The following is a 16,486-nucleotide window of genomic DNA, read 5'->3' as shown; positions in this document are numbered from 1 at the left end:
GTTTACAGTGTATTGGCTCTTCAGTCACGCAGAGTAAAAATTTAAGTCAGAAGAAAGAAAATACTTTAAATTTCAGAAATGTAATATTTTACTTAATTTTTAAAATGTGTATTTCATATGACTATACTTCATGCATCTCCTGGACACCTAGTTCTTTCTGTTCAAGATCATTTACTCTAGTATCCAATTAGATTTACTAATTGCAGATTTATTACTCTAGAATTGCATAGAATTATTTCTTCCCATCATACTGGCCTTGTTCAGCTGTGCTGAATATTGCTGTGTAGCATACAATGAATGATTATTGTGACATTAAAGCTTTGAATTAGGGGTTGCAAGTTCTTCCCCTAGAGCACTTATATTGTAACTTGCAAATTGATGTTTGCACAATCTAAATGGAAAGCATGGAGTATAAAAATCAGCTTTTGACTAGTTTAGCTAAGTCTTAACTCTGGGTATGGGCTTGCTGGAAACACCGTAAAAGGGAAAGGATGTAGATAATGTTTAAAGTATTAGTTGGAAAAAAAAATATTAGTTGAACCTCTTGTGTTTTAGTTGAAGGGATAATTGAGATAATACGATCTCCCATTGCTCTATGTAACAAGATTTTTCAAGTTAAATTGTGATTGGCTTCCAGTTAGGGAAGAATGTTCATCTAGATAGAGCCAGTGGTATTTACCAACTGTGCCTGTGAAAACATTCCTTTTTACCCTCAGATGCTCACTCAGCCTTCTGTTTTCCAAGTGACATTATTATAGCCTTTAGTAGTCAGAAAAATTAAAAGCACATTTTAAAAGCATGAATAGCAGAGTCTCCCTTCAGTTTCACAAAATTACTACTTTTTATGATAATGCAAATATGGGAGGATTTCTGAAAACTGAATTTAACTGCTAAACGTCCTTTGACATTTTAAGGATACAGGTCATAGAAATATAAAGCATATGGCCAAGTTGTTGGGCTGCTCAGTAACTTTTGACTTTGTTTAATTGAAAAGTAGATATGTGACCATTTAAGTTTTGAGCATTCTTTTTGCTATGACTCTTCATTGGCTGAACCAGCAATGTAATTAAATCCTCAGCTACAATAAGACAAACATGATGAATCTATTCTATCAAATTGAAGGTTTTTCTGGGGATAATATCTCCTTGGAATGTTAATTGTAGTAAATCTAATTTATTGACCATTTTGTTTGCCAACTAGTCTTTGGTCATTTACTGTATGGATTTTCATAAGTATTTTTGGTTGTTAGGAATGTTAGAAAACTATAATGAGAATTTAATTGTGATGCTTAGTTGGTTATCAAATAATGTTTTCCCTTATGTCTCAACTTTTTCCCCTTCACCTTACCCCCACGGGGATCACAGCTATATTATTTCATCTCTGAGTTTTAGATTTTTAACCTGTTAATGGAAGTTTTGTAAAGACTGCTTGTTTCTGTTGTCTGACTCAATATATATAGTAGAACCTCAGTAAATGGTAGTCCCTATTAATATAACTTCTAATTCTCCTCTACCTTTTTTAAGTGCTTCCTTGTTTATTCATTATTATTTTGTTTTCAAAATAAAGAGTTTATTTGAGAGAGCAAGAGAGAGCACGAAGGGGGAAGGGGCAGAGGGAGAGGGAGAAGCAGACTCCTTGCTGAGTAGGGAGCCTGGTTAGGACTCGATCTCAGGACCCCGGGATCAGGATCTGAGCTGTAGGCAGACGGTTAACTAATTGAGCCACCCAGGTGCCCTGTTTTCAAAATTTTAAATTACTGTAGTTCAAAGAATAAATTTTGTCTAACATTAGATCCTTTCTTTTATTTTTTAAGTAATCTACACATGGGGCTCGAACTTAAAACACTGAGATCAAGAGTCGCATGTTCTACGGACTGAGCCAGCCAGGCGCCCCTATTAAAAATGTTTTTAGAATCATAATTAAGAAATCCTTGGAGTTTGAAGGAATTTTATCTGGTCTTAACTACACCAGCCAGTTTAGTCACTGCGTCTACAGTAGTGTGCCTCAACCTTTAGATATTTACATACTGCTCTTATTTCTGCAAAGTGTCTTGTTAATACCTACAGTAATATTTTTTTAAATTTAGCCTTGACTAAGCAATAATATCTGTGAATTTTATACTAGCAATATTTTTTTCTAATGTACGTTAAAATAACTGTATAACCATTTGTGTGCTATTTAAGATTGAGTAGATTACCTTTTTACTCATTGCCTAAAGCATCCCTGACAGAGTGTTTTTCTAATCTCTAAAAATGATTCCTTATGTTCTCTTTCTATATAAACTTGAACATAATAAAAATATTATTTTGATAGTGAAATATGGCTTTTTGGTGAACAAGAAGCATAATTATAAATACTGTATTTAGTAAGTTGGAGAAGTCTGAAATTATGGGGAGTACTTATACTTTTTTCATTTTGATGTTTTGAGATCCATGTGGTGAAAGGGGACTGAAAAGGACACTTTTTTTTTTTAATGACACTATTAAAAAAAAATGACTCTATTTTATACATACAGATGTTCATTCCTGGTTTCAGTGTGATTCATTCCCTACCTCCACCCTTGACTGTTACTATAAGGTCTGAGTCCTAGCATTCTTTGGTTCAGTATTTGTAGAGAGTAAACCTCCCTCTGTTGGAGAGAAGATAGTTGACTGAGGAGGGTAGGGAGTAAGTTGTCCTAACTTTCTTTTAGGCAGGATTTTCAGTATTCCTCCTTTTTTTGCCCAACCCCCCCACCCTCTTGCCTTAGGGGCAAGTACTAAAGGCCTTTAGTACTTACAGTTCCTAAGCCTTTTCTTCAATTCCTTGGTATACTTTTCTTTTTTTAATTGATATGTAGATCTCAGCTTTATCTGCTCTACTAAATCAGCAGTTGCCCATCTGCTTTCTGTGGTCCAGGATTTTAGCGGTCATCTCTCATTTTGTTGCCTCACTTTTTTTGTCATTATGTGCTAGTATCTTTTTATCATTTCTTCATTGTCACTTTTAGTGGGAGGAAACTGAGATTAAATATATTAATTATTTCCACAGCTAGAATCTCAGTTCCATGAAGAGAGGGGTTCTTTCTGTTTTGTTTATTTCTCAGTCCCCATTGCTAACACAATGCCCTGCATGTAAATATTTGAAGGAATGAGGTATCCACTAGATTGTGTAACAAGTAACATTTTATGAAGTGTTTTAATAAGCATGATTTCATTTGAACATCACTAAATGTGGTTATATAAAAGGGTCCCTTTTATGGTCGAGGACACTGGGACTCAGGAGTTAGAGAGACCAGTCAGTTTAAGGGTACCTGCTAGCAGAACCTGACTGCAGCTCTGAGATACTGGGCTTGCTACTGAAAAGAGCTGTTTGAATTGCTACAACCAGATCAACCTTGAATTGGCTCCATGGGCCTTCAAATTTTACAAAGCAACACTATAGTTGGGATAATGAGGATACTGATATTTAAGGATATGGCTCAGAAAGTATTTTGATAAAGAGAATAGGAAAACAACTAAGATGAAATGGAATTTTTGTTACCTAATGTTTTATTTAAATCTTTCGCATTAAGTGATTTGGTCAATAGGAAATGTGTTCTGAGCCCCGAAAGAAGGTATGTAAATGAGTACTTCATGTTTGTAATTGTTAGGCATATAATTTGATCTGAACTATGTAATAGGAAAAGCATATTATTATCATTCTTTGAAAGGCTTTGAAAAGTACGCTGTACAAGAACATTTTTCAGTAAATGTCAGAATTAAGACAAAATGAACGTACCATTTTCTGTAGGCATTTTTGTTTTCTCTGTCATTAGAGAAGTCTTGTTCAGTTCTTCTGACATACGAGATCAAGAACTTTGGATCCTTTTAAAATAAACTAAAACTCAATGATATGGGATTTTGGCAATTTAAACAAATCTTAAATTTCAGTTACAAAGACAAGAAACCGCATAATAAGCACATCGGTACTGAAGGAATGTTTTCCTTTCTAAATAACTATTGTGTGTTAATGTTCATTGATTCAGATGTGTCAAGTCAAAGTGGCGTTATTACTATTTGCTTTCATACTTGTCTAAATTTATGGAGAAGCATGAACACAAATAATAAACTAAAAGTAGTCTACTTTTGTTCATGTATCTATTATGGTTAAGACCCCAACTAAACATTTATTTTAAGTGCCCATGAGCTACTGCAAGCGTGCCAGTGTCTGGGGGGTAGGGGCGGAGGAGAGGGAGAGAATCTTCAAGCAGCAGGGAGCTTGACCCAGGGCTCACTCTCACCGTGGTGAGATCATGACCTGAGCCTAAACCAAGAGTTGGATGCTGAACCAACTAAGACACCCAGATGCCCCTCAGCCAAATATTTAGATACTGCTTTATTTTTGGTTTGTATATACATTCTGATACTCCTTGACAGATGAAAAATAGCAGGTAGCCATTAAGAATATTTCTTTTCACCTATCTCGGGCCTACTCTGTGCTTCCACTTTTCCCCTTGTAGAGTGGAGACATTCAAATGATAAACCCTGAATGAGCTGACAGCTTATTTAGTGGAAGGTTTCTGAATATCTAGGGGTTTAGAGGAGGCATTATATGTGTTTATGAAGGCCCTTTGGGGGACAAAGCCGTTAACATTTTGTAAAAGTTTCTTGTTGAAACAGTAGAATTAACAGGCTTCAAAAACCAGCTTTTGAACTAGTAGACTTACTGGCAGTTAAATAGACCCCCTAAGCTTTGAAAAGTCTTTCTAAACTGTGTCTGTTTTCTGCTTTCAAATAACATTTAAATGCTCATTCAGGGGGAGCTGACATTTTGTTTATAAGATTTTCTTTCTACTTCAGTGAGTTGTAACATGAAACTAAGAACTTGCTGAGGTGTGTGTTAGACCTTAAATTTGCTGTATCTTTATACCTTCTCTGAATGTTAAGCACTTTGGTTCAAGTAATCTGCAGAGTATCTACTAAAAGCTGGTAAGAGTTAAGAGTGCTGTATCTAAATTGACAAATTCTTTCTTCTTCTCTTTCTCCAGTTTTCCCCTTCGGATATTTATTTATTTAGTAGCTACTACATGCCAGGCACTTTGTGAGGTGCTAGTGAGTCAAAGGTAAATGGTGATTCTTACCCTTAAGTAATATAGAGAATAATGTGCAAAAATTCCCTGAAAGCAGTATTTGCCATTGTAATATAAAACGTGAATTGATTCTGTGAGAATATAGCAAGAACCAGAAATAAGGGCACTTTTTTTGAGCTTTAAACAATTTTTTAAAATCCCAGGATAATTTATTTTAGTCTCACATGAAGAGCTATTACGGTTGTTTTGTTTGAGTTGTTGCTCCTAACATAGAAATGACTATACTGAATACTCTTACCTCAGCAGTAGCTTCCTGTAACAGCAATGGTGTTTTGCATTCTAGGAATGGGTTCCACTAAGATCAGCTCTTGTATATTGTTAGAGACCGAATTTTGTCTCCTCCCACTCAACCAAGTCCTAACCTCCAGCATGACTGTATTTGGAGATAGGGCCCTTAGCGAGATTATTAAGATTAAATGAGATTCTTAAAAGTGGGGCATTAATCCCATATGATTGGTGTCCAGAAGAAGAGAGAGAGAGAGACACCAGAAAGACAGACACAGAGAAAAGGCCGTATGAGGATACCATGAAAAGACAGCTGGCCGCAAACCAAGGAGAGAGGCATCAGTAGAAACCAAACCTGCTGGTGACTTGGTCTTGGACTTCCAGCCTCCAGAACTGTGACAAAATTAAATTTCTCTTCTTTAAGTCATGCGTTGTATGATACTTTGTTATGGAAGCCCCAGCTAATCTAGGCATATGGTTGGTAAACCAATTTTTCATATAGTTTTTGAAATTCTCTACAATCTCAGTTTAAGCCCGAGTCTTAGGTTGTTTTCAAATCTTTAATTTCTCCTATGTATGTAGACTCCTAGAATGATATAGCAGATTAGAAGAAATAATATTTTTGTTTTACATGGTTTCATCTATTAAGCAGCTGTATATTGACGTTTCCTTGATAAATGACTGTAGCTCATTGACATAATTATACCTTTGTTCACTTTTTATTTAAGATACGTTTTAAAATAACATTGTATTATATTTGGCAGAATTTTTTGGTGAGTGGCATGTAAAATAATGGTATGTTTTCAATCAGTGGCATCTTTGATTTAATAAAATAGGTTTTTCCTATTTTATTATTTTATTCTCCTCCACCTTCATCTTATATAGCATCTCAGATAAATATGCATGATGTTTCAGAATGCTCAGGAGAGGAGATAGACAGTTCCCCTTGGTAAATCGTTAGATTTTCTTAATTTTGTTAATAGACATTGTATACAATATGTGCTGTATTTGAGACTTTTTAATAAGAAATTAAAAAAACAAAACAAAACAAAAAACCTAGGCTCTGTAGCCACATTGTCTGAATTCAAATTTCACTTCCATCACTTGCTAGCTTTGTGACCTTAGGTAAGTTGCTTAACTGCTGCCAAATTTGTCAAGTGGGATTAATCATAGTAGTTATCTTACGGGGCTGTGAAGGTTAAAAACATTATTCTCTGAAAAGCACTTAAAACAGTGCCTGACACAGAAGTGATATAGGATTGTTAATTGTTACTGTTGTTACTACATTTGAGTTAGCATGATCACTTACTAACAAATTAGAAAAAATAAGTTTATATATGTATAATCAATAAAGTCTGAGAATTAAGGGCACAAATAGAGTTTCATGTTATCTAATAAGATTGAGAGTAAAATGAATGGTGGGTGTTATATGGTAATTAGACAAAATTGAGATTAAATTTTTGGTTCTCCCTTTATTTTCTTTACCAGCCATCTAGCCCCTGCTAATACAAAACAGTAGTTTTATAGTTACTCCTCTTGATCTCAGGCTCTCAGGTACATATAACTCATAAGCAATCGTCCAGGATCCCTACCTGTCAAACTCTTCTAGGATTGACTTCCTTTAAGCCGCATCCTTGTGCCCCCAAGCACTCTTTCTCCAAGGTTCTTTGTCTCCTTCTTGCCTGAGATAGGAGTACCCAAAGTACTAAAGAGCTCAGGAAATCAGAATCCCTTGGTTATGCAAGTTGGCTTGCCTTTTTGGTTCACACTGTGACTGTAGGCCTGGATGGAAGAATAAGGTACAGCAAATAGGACTTGAATCTTTGAGTCTTGGGGCCAAGGGATGGAAGCGAAATGGAGGATCTAGGACTAAGGAAGAGCTTCGGTGGGTGGGGGCATGCTAGGCAAAAGTGGAATCATTAGTTCGCTTGTTAAGTCATTCATTCATCTACTTAATTTTTAAATACCTGTAGTGTGCCAGCATCTGTGCCAAGTGCTAGCTTACATTCAAGGTCAGTTTTAGTGTGTTTTATATAGACATACACTTTTTATTTTTTTGTGAAAGAAACCATTCTTAATGGAGTGAATATATATAGAGAGAGGACAAAGAAATGGAAATGGAAATGTAAAGCTTCCTAAGGAGGGGTTAGATGAATGTTTCTAAAGGAAAAAAGAAGACTGAAGCCGAAAAGGTAGGTTCTCTGTGGAGCCTCTACGGAGCTTTGTGCTGTGTAAGTGGAAACTTAGCAAGACTATGACGCTCAAGCTGTTCTTCTCTAGGATTCCTTTTCCTATAACCTTCCCTTATTTAGTAATTTCTTTTTAGTAGTATTGACCAAATGGTGTAATGTTCTTTATTGAAAATTGTGGCTAAAATATAGAGAGAGAAGCTGTTTGCTGGTTTTGTTTCTCCAAGCATAAAAGAGATTCCAGGATAATTACTCAGTTCCAAAGGATTCAGTGCTATCATTCCTTTTGTTCAAGTATGTATACAAATTATCCTGTCATTGTGTTTATCCAAATATTTCTAAATTCTCGGAAAAAGCACATTGCATTGGAGAAATCTCAACATGTGGTAGGTTGCCTTCCGTTCCATAGTCTCTTCTCTCCCTGCTTTCCAAAATCTCAATAGGTAGTTCAAAGGAAGTTCTAAATGATTTTAAAAATAAACATTCCCACAAAAACCAGAAAGACATAACTTATTTTAAAAGTTGAAACTTCTGCCTGCAGTCTTTTTAGGTTTAATTTTAAGTCCTCTGAATTTATTAATCACTACTTTTCATTATTTGGGGGGGGGGAGGATTTGAGGTGGACGGTGACCCATATTAATTACTTAGGACGTAGGGAAGTTTGGCTTGTTCAGTGCTGAAGAAACAGGCTTTACCGCATTTGTATAGTGTTTCTCAGAGCATGGTATGTATGCGAGTTCTTGAAAATCCCGTGTTTCTCATTAGAATCTGTAATGAAATTGGAATAAAAAGAAAAGTGGTTACCAGAAGTTATTTCTATATGCCTGAGGATCTTTTGAATTGTATCTTTAAACAGAAGGAATGTCCTTGAGTAAGTGAATAAATTTGCTGTTAAAATTATTTTAAAATATAGGAGGTTCTCTGGAAATATTAGAATATATACATTTGTAGGTATTAGTGACAAGAGACTGAAGGATCCACAAACAATACTGGATGAGGTCCCTGCCTTGGGGAACCTGAACGTCTGATTAAGTAGGGAACATGAAAGGAAGAAACAGCGCAGAAGTACGTACTCAGGAACTAGAATGAGTTAAAGGTTAAGGATTGGGAACTTATAAAATCTGGTTTTTACATTTGAAATAAACAGGCAAGGTTTCATTCAATAAATATATATATTCCTACAATGTGGAAGAATTGGGTACTTGGCGGTTGGAAGCGTAGAGAAGTAAGGAGGAGATTCCAGTGGAAGCAGCATTGACCAAATAAATTTCTAATAGTACCTACCTGTGAGGATTAACTGAAATATTAGAAAAATGCCTGGTGCATAGTAGGTGTTCAGTAAAAGTTAACTATTACTGTCATTAGCGTGTTGAAATGTACAGCTGAGTTTCTTTGACGGAGTCACGGTGATAGAACATTTACCTAGTGCTCTGTGTGTTAGTGTTCTTAGCTTTTCCACACACATCATTTCCTTTAATCCTTACAGTTCTGTGAGGGCACAGTTACTGGTGTTCTCTCCATGTTGTAGAAGAACAAAACGAGCATAGAATGGTTGAGTATATTACCCAGATATCTTGCAAAATACAAATAATTACCATGAGAGTAGATTGCATCATTGGATGTAGCTGAAGAAAGCCTGTGAATCCTGGATTGTTTAAATCTGATAATAATTGAAAACTAAAAATAGATAATTTGGATTATTCATTTTCTTTGATTATTCATATTGCTCTCTAGGACTATAATCAATAATGTGTGAACTATTGAGCTAAAGAGTATGGTGCTTATTTTTCTGATCTTAGCACTATGCTGAAGAGCCATCATTGATACATTTAAGATCGAATATGTCTTGCGTATTTTTCTGTTTTGATAATTCCTTCGGAAGATAGTCTCTTTACTTGTACTGGTGTCTGGTTTGTTTTCCTAGTATTTGTGTGACTCATGTTGAGGAATTTTTATGTTATAAATACCCAGGCCTATTACTCCCTACTGCTAATAAGCATCAGTATAAGTCTAATTAGGTTGAGACCTAGGTTGTAGATAATAGAAGAAAGTGTATAATATAAAGCTGTGGAAAGAATTTCCACCTAAAAGTAGTATGATCCTGTAGTAACTTTAAAAAGATTCCAGAGGGGAGTCAGATATTGATGGAAAATGATACTAATATAGTTAATATATTCAACTATAACTGCACAGTCACTATCTTACTGGTCAGGACTTGCTTCTGAATTACCTGTTTCAACAATTGAGGGATAAGGGAAGACCCTTTTTCACATTCACTCCAGAAATAGACAACTTGATGAAAAAAAATTTTTAAAGATTTTATTTATTCATGAGAGACACACAGAGAGAGAGAGGAGAGAGAGAGAGAGAGGGAGAGGGAGGGGCAGAGACACAGGCAGAGAGAGAAGCAGGCTCCATGCAGGAAGCCTGATGCGGGACTTGATCCCGGGGTCTCCAGGATCACGCCCTGGGCTGAAGGTGGTGCTAAACTGCTGAGCCACCCAGGATGTCCAGAAAATTTTGATAAATAAGTTTTCTTTATAGAATTGGACTCCTAGCCCTGGTGAGCTCTAAATACCAGAGATTAGCACTGTTTTGAAGTCTTATGTTCTTCATGCTGAGCTAGACCCTCAGCACTTGCCCGAAAGTCCTTTTCATATTTTTATTTCATTCACTTTTATGTTTCCTACTATAGGTATTTTAAACTTTTAACTCACCTCACACCCATTACCTTATCCTAAACTTCTACCCATGACTGTCAGCAGAAAAGCATAATTAACTTCTCAAAGAAGAAACTAGAGAACCCCTTGGTCAGAATTCCCTCAATTTTTTTTTTCACCTGTATTAGTATTGTCTCACTTATTGCATTTAGATTCATATTGAGAACCTTCCCTGCAGTTTTAGAAGAGGTTTAGTTTAGCCTTTAATCTGTACTTTGGTCTTTTTCTTTCCTTTTACATCTCCCACAAATATTTCAAATGCTCAACGCCAAACTTATTTCCCTTTTTAAATTTTCTGTGTGCATGAATGACACCATGAGCTAGATGATTAGGAGTCCTCTTGTTACTGCTGCTACTTGATTGCTTTTGGCTCTGCCAGTCCAGTCAAGTTCTACTTCTGTTTGCCGTGTCTATCCATTGTCCATATCTACTTTCATTTCCTTAGTTCTAACTCACTGCTAGCGCATATAGCAACAGCCCTATTGTGTGGGCACTGCTGTTGTCCCCATTTTACAAGGTCACACAGCTAATAAATGTCAGTTTTCTCCAAGTAATTTATATATTACTTCAAATGTATTGAAATAATCTACTAGGAGAATGTGTTGGCTGGGAATGGCCTAGAGAGTTTTAAGAATGAATAATAATAGAACTGCCAGATATTTACTAGATCCTGTTAACTGTCGTGATCCTAGGATGGGGCCCACATTGGGCTCCCTGCTCAATGGGAGCCTGCTTCTCCCTCGCCCCCTGCCCTGCCCCACCTGTACATGTGGGCACCCACTCTCTCTCTCTCAAATAAATAAAGTCTTAAAAAAAAAAAGGAAACACATTTGTTTCCAGCCTGACTATATGACAAATTGTGAGATGAGTTAAAAAGTTAATAATGAGATAGTAAAAATTAGAAAGTATATTTGTTTCAAAAGGAAAACTTAAGCAGAATTAAAAGGTGAGCTAGAAAAAAACTGGCTGTATGACAGACCGAAGTTACCATCTTACTTGTATTAAGAGCTTTGAGAAATACTAGGGAAGTGAAGAAGCTGGCATAAAAATTTGAAGACATAGTGAAGAAAGTAAAAGTACATAAAAGCCAGTAAAGGGACGCCTGGGGGGCTCAGTGGTTGAGCATCTGCCTTTGGCCCAGGGCGTGATCCCGGGTTCTGGCATCAAGTCCCTCATTGGACTCCCAGCATGGAGCCTGCTTCTCCCTCTGCCTACGTCTCTGCTTCTCTCTGTGTGTCTCTCATGAATAAATAAGTAAAATCTTAAAAAAAAAAAAAAAAAAAAGCCAGTAAAGATAACACAAGTTCATTCTGCTGACCACGGCTCCATCAAACCATTGTTTGCCTAATATGTTTGGAGAGAGTTAAAAATAAGGGTGAGACAACTTTCTTGGCAGAAGATTTGGCAGCATGCTTAAAAAGCCGTGAAAATTAGAGACGTACACTAGAATTTACGTGAAAGACGATTCAGCTTGTATGACCCACAACCAGCTATGGTTAAACAGATCACGATGTATTCATAATGAGCTATCATACCATGCAGCTACCAAAATGTTTGTTGAAAACGAAGAAACATACAAATACATCTTAACAGGATGCCTGTAATTACCTGAATTTAAGTAAAAAAACATAGTAGAAGATTTGTACCAGAGTGATAACTTGCCAATTTTTTTTAAGTTTGTTTATTTTATAGAGAGTTGGGGGGGAGGCAAGGGAGAGAGGGGAGGAGATAAGCAGACTCCCCACTGAGAGCGGAACCCAATGCAGGGCTTGCTTTCAGGACCCTGTGATCATGACCTGAGCCAAAATCAAGAGTTAGACACTAAACCAGCTGAGCCACCCAGGTGCTCCTCTTTTTTTTTTTTTTTTTTTTAAGTGTTTGGTCATGTACATGAATTAATTTTATAATCAGGAAAAGTGTCATTTTTCTGTGTAAATGTATCTAACGACAGTTTTAAAATTATTTTTAAAAAACTTTATTTTTAAAAATATTAATATTAGTTTAAATTGCTGAAAATGAGAGTACTACCTGTCTAATCATGAATATTGCTATTTAAGCATTGTAACGCTGCTTTGCCCTGATGTCCAGTGGGATCCCAGCACAAGATGGTGTGATTGGGTCTGACCATGGATGAGTTGTATCTGATGGTATTGGTGTAGCTTCTAGTGGTGAGAAAGGTGCTTTAAAACTGTAAGAATGAAATTCTGATCTCATTTCCTGTTATTTTGGACGGTTATATTTTGAAATTCTTTACAAATACGATTTTTTTTATTTAAAATGCTAATAACTTATTGTAAATTCAGCTTTTTAATCTCTGAAATCAGAGTGCTTCTGTTAGATGTTTCAGTGTTGTTAGAAAGCATAACTAATTCAGTTACTGAATTATTGTTTAATAATTTATTTTGGAAATTTCATACATTTGAATTTACTCCATTTAGTTCTCATACTGTGTGTGTGTGTAGTAGTAGTAGTAGTAGCAGTAGTAGTAATAGTAGTAGTTTTTAATCATTGTGATATAGATAACATGCCTTTTTTCCAACCACCTGATGAGTGAAGACAGGCATCATTTGTTCATTTTCCTTCACTTTTTTTCATGTAGAGATACTTACTCGTTTGATCTTATTTCCGTTTTCTTTTTGTTATGTTGGGAAGTTTCTTTTGCTTAACCATTCAAAATAAACCTCTCAGCTTAGGAGCAGGGGAGGGAAGGTAAGGAAAAGCTAGGCAGGGGTTGAGTGATGACAGACTGGTATATGCTAGATAAAGGGCTAATGGAGGATGTGAAAGGGTATTTACCAGGGAGGGAGGCAGATAAAGAAACAGCAGCACTAATGGGATTGACATGGCCTTACTGAAGAAAATCTCAACTTCTCTCATGCCTTTCAGGGATATGGCAACTTCATTTTGGAAAGCACAGCCACTTACCCATATTCATGGTTTGTAATGGTGTGATCCTAAATAGAAACTTTGTTCATTCTCTTGGAGCTATATAGCTTTTCTTTCTTTTCCCTAAAAGCTTTGCTAGGATTGCTTACTTAATTTTCTTTTAAGTACAAAGGACAATCCAGTATGCTTTTAGGGCCACATTTATATGATTTATTATACATAGATATAGTTAAATTTACTTGGCTGTTTGAAATATGCATTTCATTTTAGTTCTGTTGTAATTTTTGTCCTCATTCTGATTCATATGAAGAAAATGTTGCCCTGTTCCCTGGTGTTAGAGCTTTATAGAGAAGTATTTATACTTTGCAAAAATTTATTGAAAAACCAGAACACCTAAGGAATTTGTGTGGATTATTTCAAGATCAGATGTGCATATGTTACATAGACTTTAGCATTTGGATAGAAGAGAATATTAAAATTTAGGGGGAGGATTCTGAAAATTGAAGTAGCATTTTTTTTTTAACATTTAATCAGGAGAGACAGAGAGGCAGAGACACAAGCAGAGGGAGAAGCAGGCTCCATGCAGGGAGGCCCGATGTGGGACTCGATCCCAGGACCCCAGGATCATGCCTTGGGCCGAAGGCGATGCTCAACCGCTGAGCCACCCGGGTGTCCCAGAAAGTAGCATTTTTTAATGGGTTTTATGAACTATTCAATATTCTTTGGAGATGAATGAATTATTTCATTCTTTATAAGACTCATCACTTATGAAAGAGAACAGATGTGAAAAAATATAAAGGAATGTGAAGCATTATCTAGCTGAACTCTTCCAGGAACTAGATAGTGTACCACAAATTTATTCTGTCAAAATATCAAAGTCACAAAACTTGGCTTAAGCTTTTATATTTAACAAAAATAATTTTTAACAACTTCTACTGTGTTTGAATCAAAAATTTTAAACTGTATTTTGTTTTATATGCATAGTGTTAGATAAGTAATAGTTGTGAATGGTGATTATCTGTTATGCTTAGCTATAGCTCTACTGTTCAAAAATTCCTACTAATGTAAGTGGAAAGTCCTATGGAGTATGCTGTTTTCCATATATTAGAAGCACTTAAAAATACCTTAATAAAATTATGTTTATTATTTATTTAATATGTATATTTAAGATTTTATTTATTCATGAGAGACACAGAGAGAGAGAGAGCCAGAGACACAGGCAGAGGGAGAAGCAGGCTCCATGCAGGGAGCCCGATGAGGACTCGACCCCGGGGACTCTGGGGTCACACCCTGGGCCGAAGTCAGGCACTCAACCGCTGAGCCACCCAGGTATCCCCAAGGCTTTCCTTTATTGAACATCAAACCATGTCATGGTCTCTTGGACTTTTATTAAATAAAAAGGGAAATGAGTTTGAAATGAAAAAAAAAAAAAAAAAAAAAAAAACCTTTGAGGTGTGGTAATAGGAATTTGAGTCGTAGTGGGGAACTGAGGCCTTAAGATGCCCAAGTCAAGTTGATGGGCCTGTTTCACACATACACAAGAGTGTCTCTCATTTGTAGAAATTGAGGGATACTTGGTGGGTTGCTTTGTATCCAGGACGTGAAGCCACACCTGCCCCTTTGTCCCAGGGCCCTTTGTTACCTGGCGCAGTCTAGTCGGGGCCTGAGAGGCGCCCGGGATTCGGGCCAGCACACACTGACGGCGTACTACGCAGGCCACCTTTCCCGTGCCATACGCTGTGGCCATGCTGCTGCTGTGGTGGCCCGTCTGTTGCCTCAAGCAGAGTCTCAGAGCTAGGAAAACACAGTGCCGCGGCTTTCAAACTTTGTTTTGGAGTGATAAAAGTGTGCCTTATTAACGACTCAAATACCATGAATAGTTTGGCTGTTAGTGACATTTTCTGAAATGTCAAGCAAATTTTTTCATAAGATTACTAACAAAATGTCACTTACAGGACATAGTGGTCATCCTGGAAAAATCTACATATATTTTAAGATGCTGCATCCACCCGCCCCTCCCCCCAAACACACACACCACACACACACAGTGTTTTAGAGGTAATACGTGGTTAGGCTCAGGTAATTATCCATCGGTTCTCACCTGCTGACTGTTCAGGATTACGTTGTGAGGTTGAATGACATGTGGGTCGAGTCTTTCTGAGAGGGACTGATGGAAACTGCAGGCTCCTCCGCCCACGCTCCTGACCCATAAACCAGTCGCATCCCTTGTCCTCGATGGGACCAAAAGTGCCTTTGCAGAATTCCATGCCTTGTAGGGAGTAGCAGCGACTGACGGCGGGCGAGCCCCTGGGCCCTGCGGCGGAGGCGACCCTGGCGCTAGAGGGTGGCCGGGGAGCCCCAGGGAGCTCACGGCTCCGTAGCCTTGGCTGAGTGGCTGCCGCGGAGAGGGGTTTTTCAGGGACTTCATTCTGCAGCCGAGGAGAGCAAACTCCCAATCCGCAGGGACTCCGGGTACAGTGGAACGGCGTGGGGGGAAGAAGAGTCGCCGCGATGGCTCAGGTGCCGACGCACGGAGCCAGGTGGAAATGAGGTGCGGAGGCGGCCGAGGTCCGAGGAAGCTGGGCCGGCCGCGTGGCCGAGGCCGATGCGGAGAGGAGGCCTGAGGGGCTTCCTCCAGAAAGTCTCCGAAAAATCAGAGGAGGAGGAAACACGAACAGAACACACCTGCGTAGGACTGCAGGTCGGCAACCGCCCGCCCCGCCGCCCGCGCCGCCCCGCCCCGCGGCTCCCCTCGGCCTCTCGGCCCCGCAGCCGGGAGCCCGCGCGTTCACAGATGACCCGGAACAAGTCTCACAAAAAAAACAACGTTCTTTGCTATTTTCCATTCCGTTTTCTTTTTCCTCATAAAAATCGTGGGTTGGGTTGCTCCACGTGAACCCCGAGGCCGGGGAGTAGGTGCAGCTTGGAGTTGGAAGGGAGTCGGGGTCAGGCTGCAGGTCCCACCTTCCGGCAGCTTCCGCCTCTGAGCCTCTTAGTCCTAATCCTCAGATTCCTCTTCTGCAACGTAGTAGGCGCCTCCCAGGGTCTTTGTGGGAATTTTACGTGATAGTAGATGTTAGTGCTAACCAGTGCCCTGCACACCTGGAACCTACTTAGTTGTAGACGCGATTAAGTATTCTAAGTGACGGACGCGGGATTCGAATCTAGGGCTCTGGGTTCCAGACTCTGAGATCTTATCTTAAAATTTTCTAATGAAACATAGTGCCTTACAGACAACTATAAAAAAAAAAAAAGACCTAAGATAATGTGTATTTTTCTTTGTGTCATTTGTATCTTTTTCCCCCCACTCTACTTGAAATTACAAACATTTCCCATTTCTTGGAAAACACTTTGTA

The 16,486-nt window shown here is 38.0% G+C and overlaps 2 protein-coding genes across 3 annotated transcripts in view; one reads left to right on the top strand and one right to left on the bottom strand.

Annotated features, from left to right (window-relative positions):
• The window catches only part of PAWR (pro-apoptotic WT1 regulator), a 101,826-nt gene that overhangs the window by 42,899 nt on the left and 42,441 nt on the right, over window positions 1–16,486 (top strand). The window lies entirely within an intron of this gene.
• On the bottom strand, window positions 6,788–15,859 carry LOC144282232 (uncharacterized). The gene is made up of 3 exons (XM_077845615.1): window positions 15,232–15,859; window positions 14,773–14,924; window positions 6,788–8,292 (listed from the first exon to the last, which is right to left on the bottom strand). The coding sequence occupies exons 1-3, from the start codon at window positions 15,395–15,397 to the stop codon at window positions 8,239–8,241; spliced, it is 372 nt and encodes a 123-aa protein (XP_077701741.1). The 5' UTR covers window positions 15,398–15,859; the 3' UTR covers window positions 6,788–8,238.

The sequence above is a fragment of the Canis aureus genome, chromosome 13 (assembly GCF_053574225.1).
Source record: "Canis aureus isolate CA01 chromosome 13, VMU_Caureus_v.1.0, whole genome shotgun sequence".
Classification (NCBI taxonomy): domain Eukaryota; kingdom Metazoa; phylum Chordata; class Mammalia; order Carnivora; family Canidae; genus Canis; species Canis aureus.
The sequence above is the reverse complement of the archived record's forward strand: the minus strand, read 5'-3'. Positions and strand labels throughout refer to the sequence as shown.

What these genes read in the sequence shown, in the direction of transcription:
- LOC144282232 (XM_077845615.1), bottom strand. Translation starts at nt 15,397, where the DNA reads ATGGAATTCTGCAAAGGCACTTTTGGTCCCATCGAGGACAAGGGATGC. An exon ending in TAATCCTGAACAGTCAGCAG is followed by an intron (nt 14,925 to 15,231) that starts GTGAGAACCGAT and finishes GTGTTTTCCTAG; the next exon opens with CTCTGAGACTCTGCTTGAGG. An exon ending in CCCCGACTAGACTGCGCCAG is followed by an intron (nt 8,293 to 14,772) that starts GTAACAAAGGGC and finishes ATTTCATTACAG; the next exon opens with ATTCTAATGAGAAACACGGG.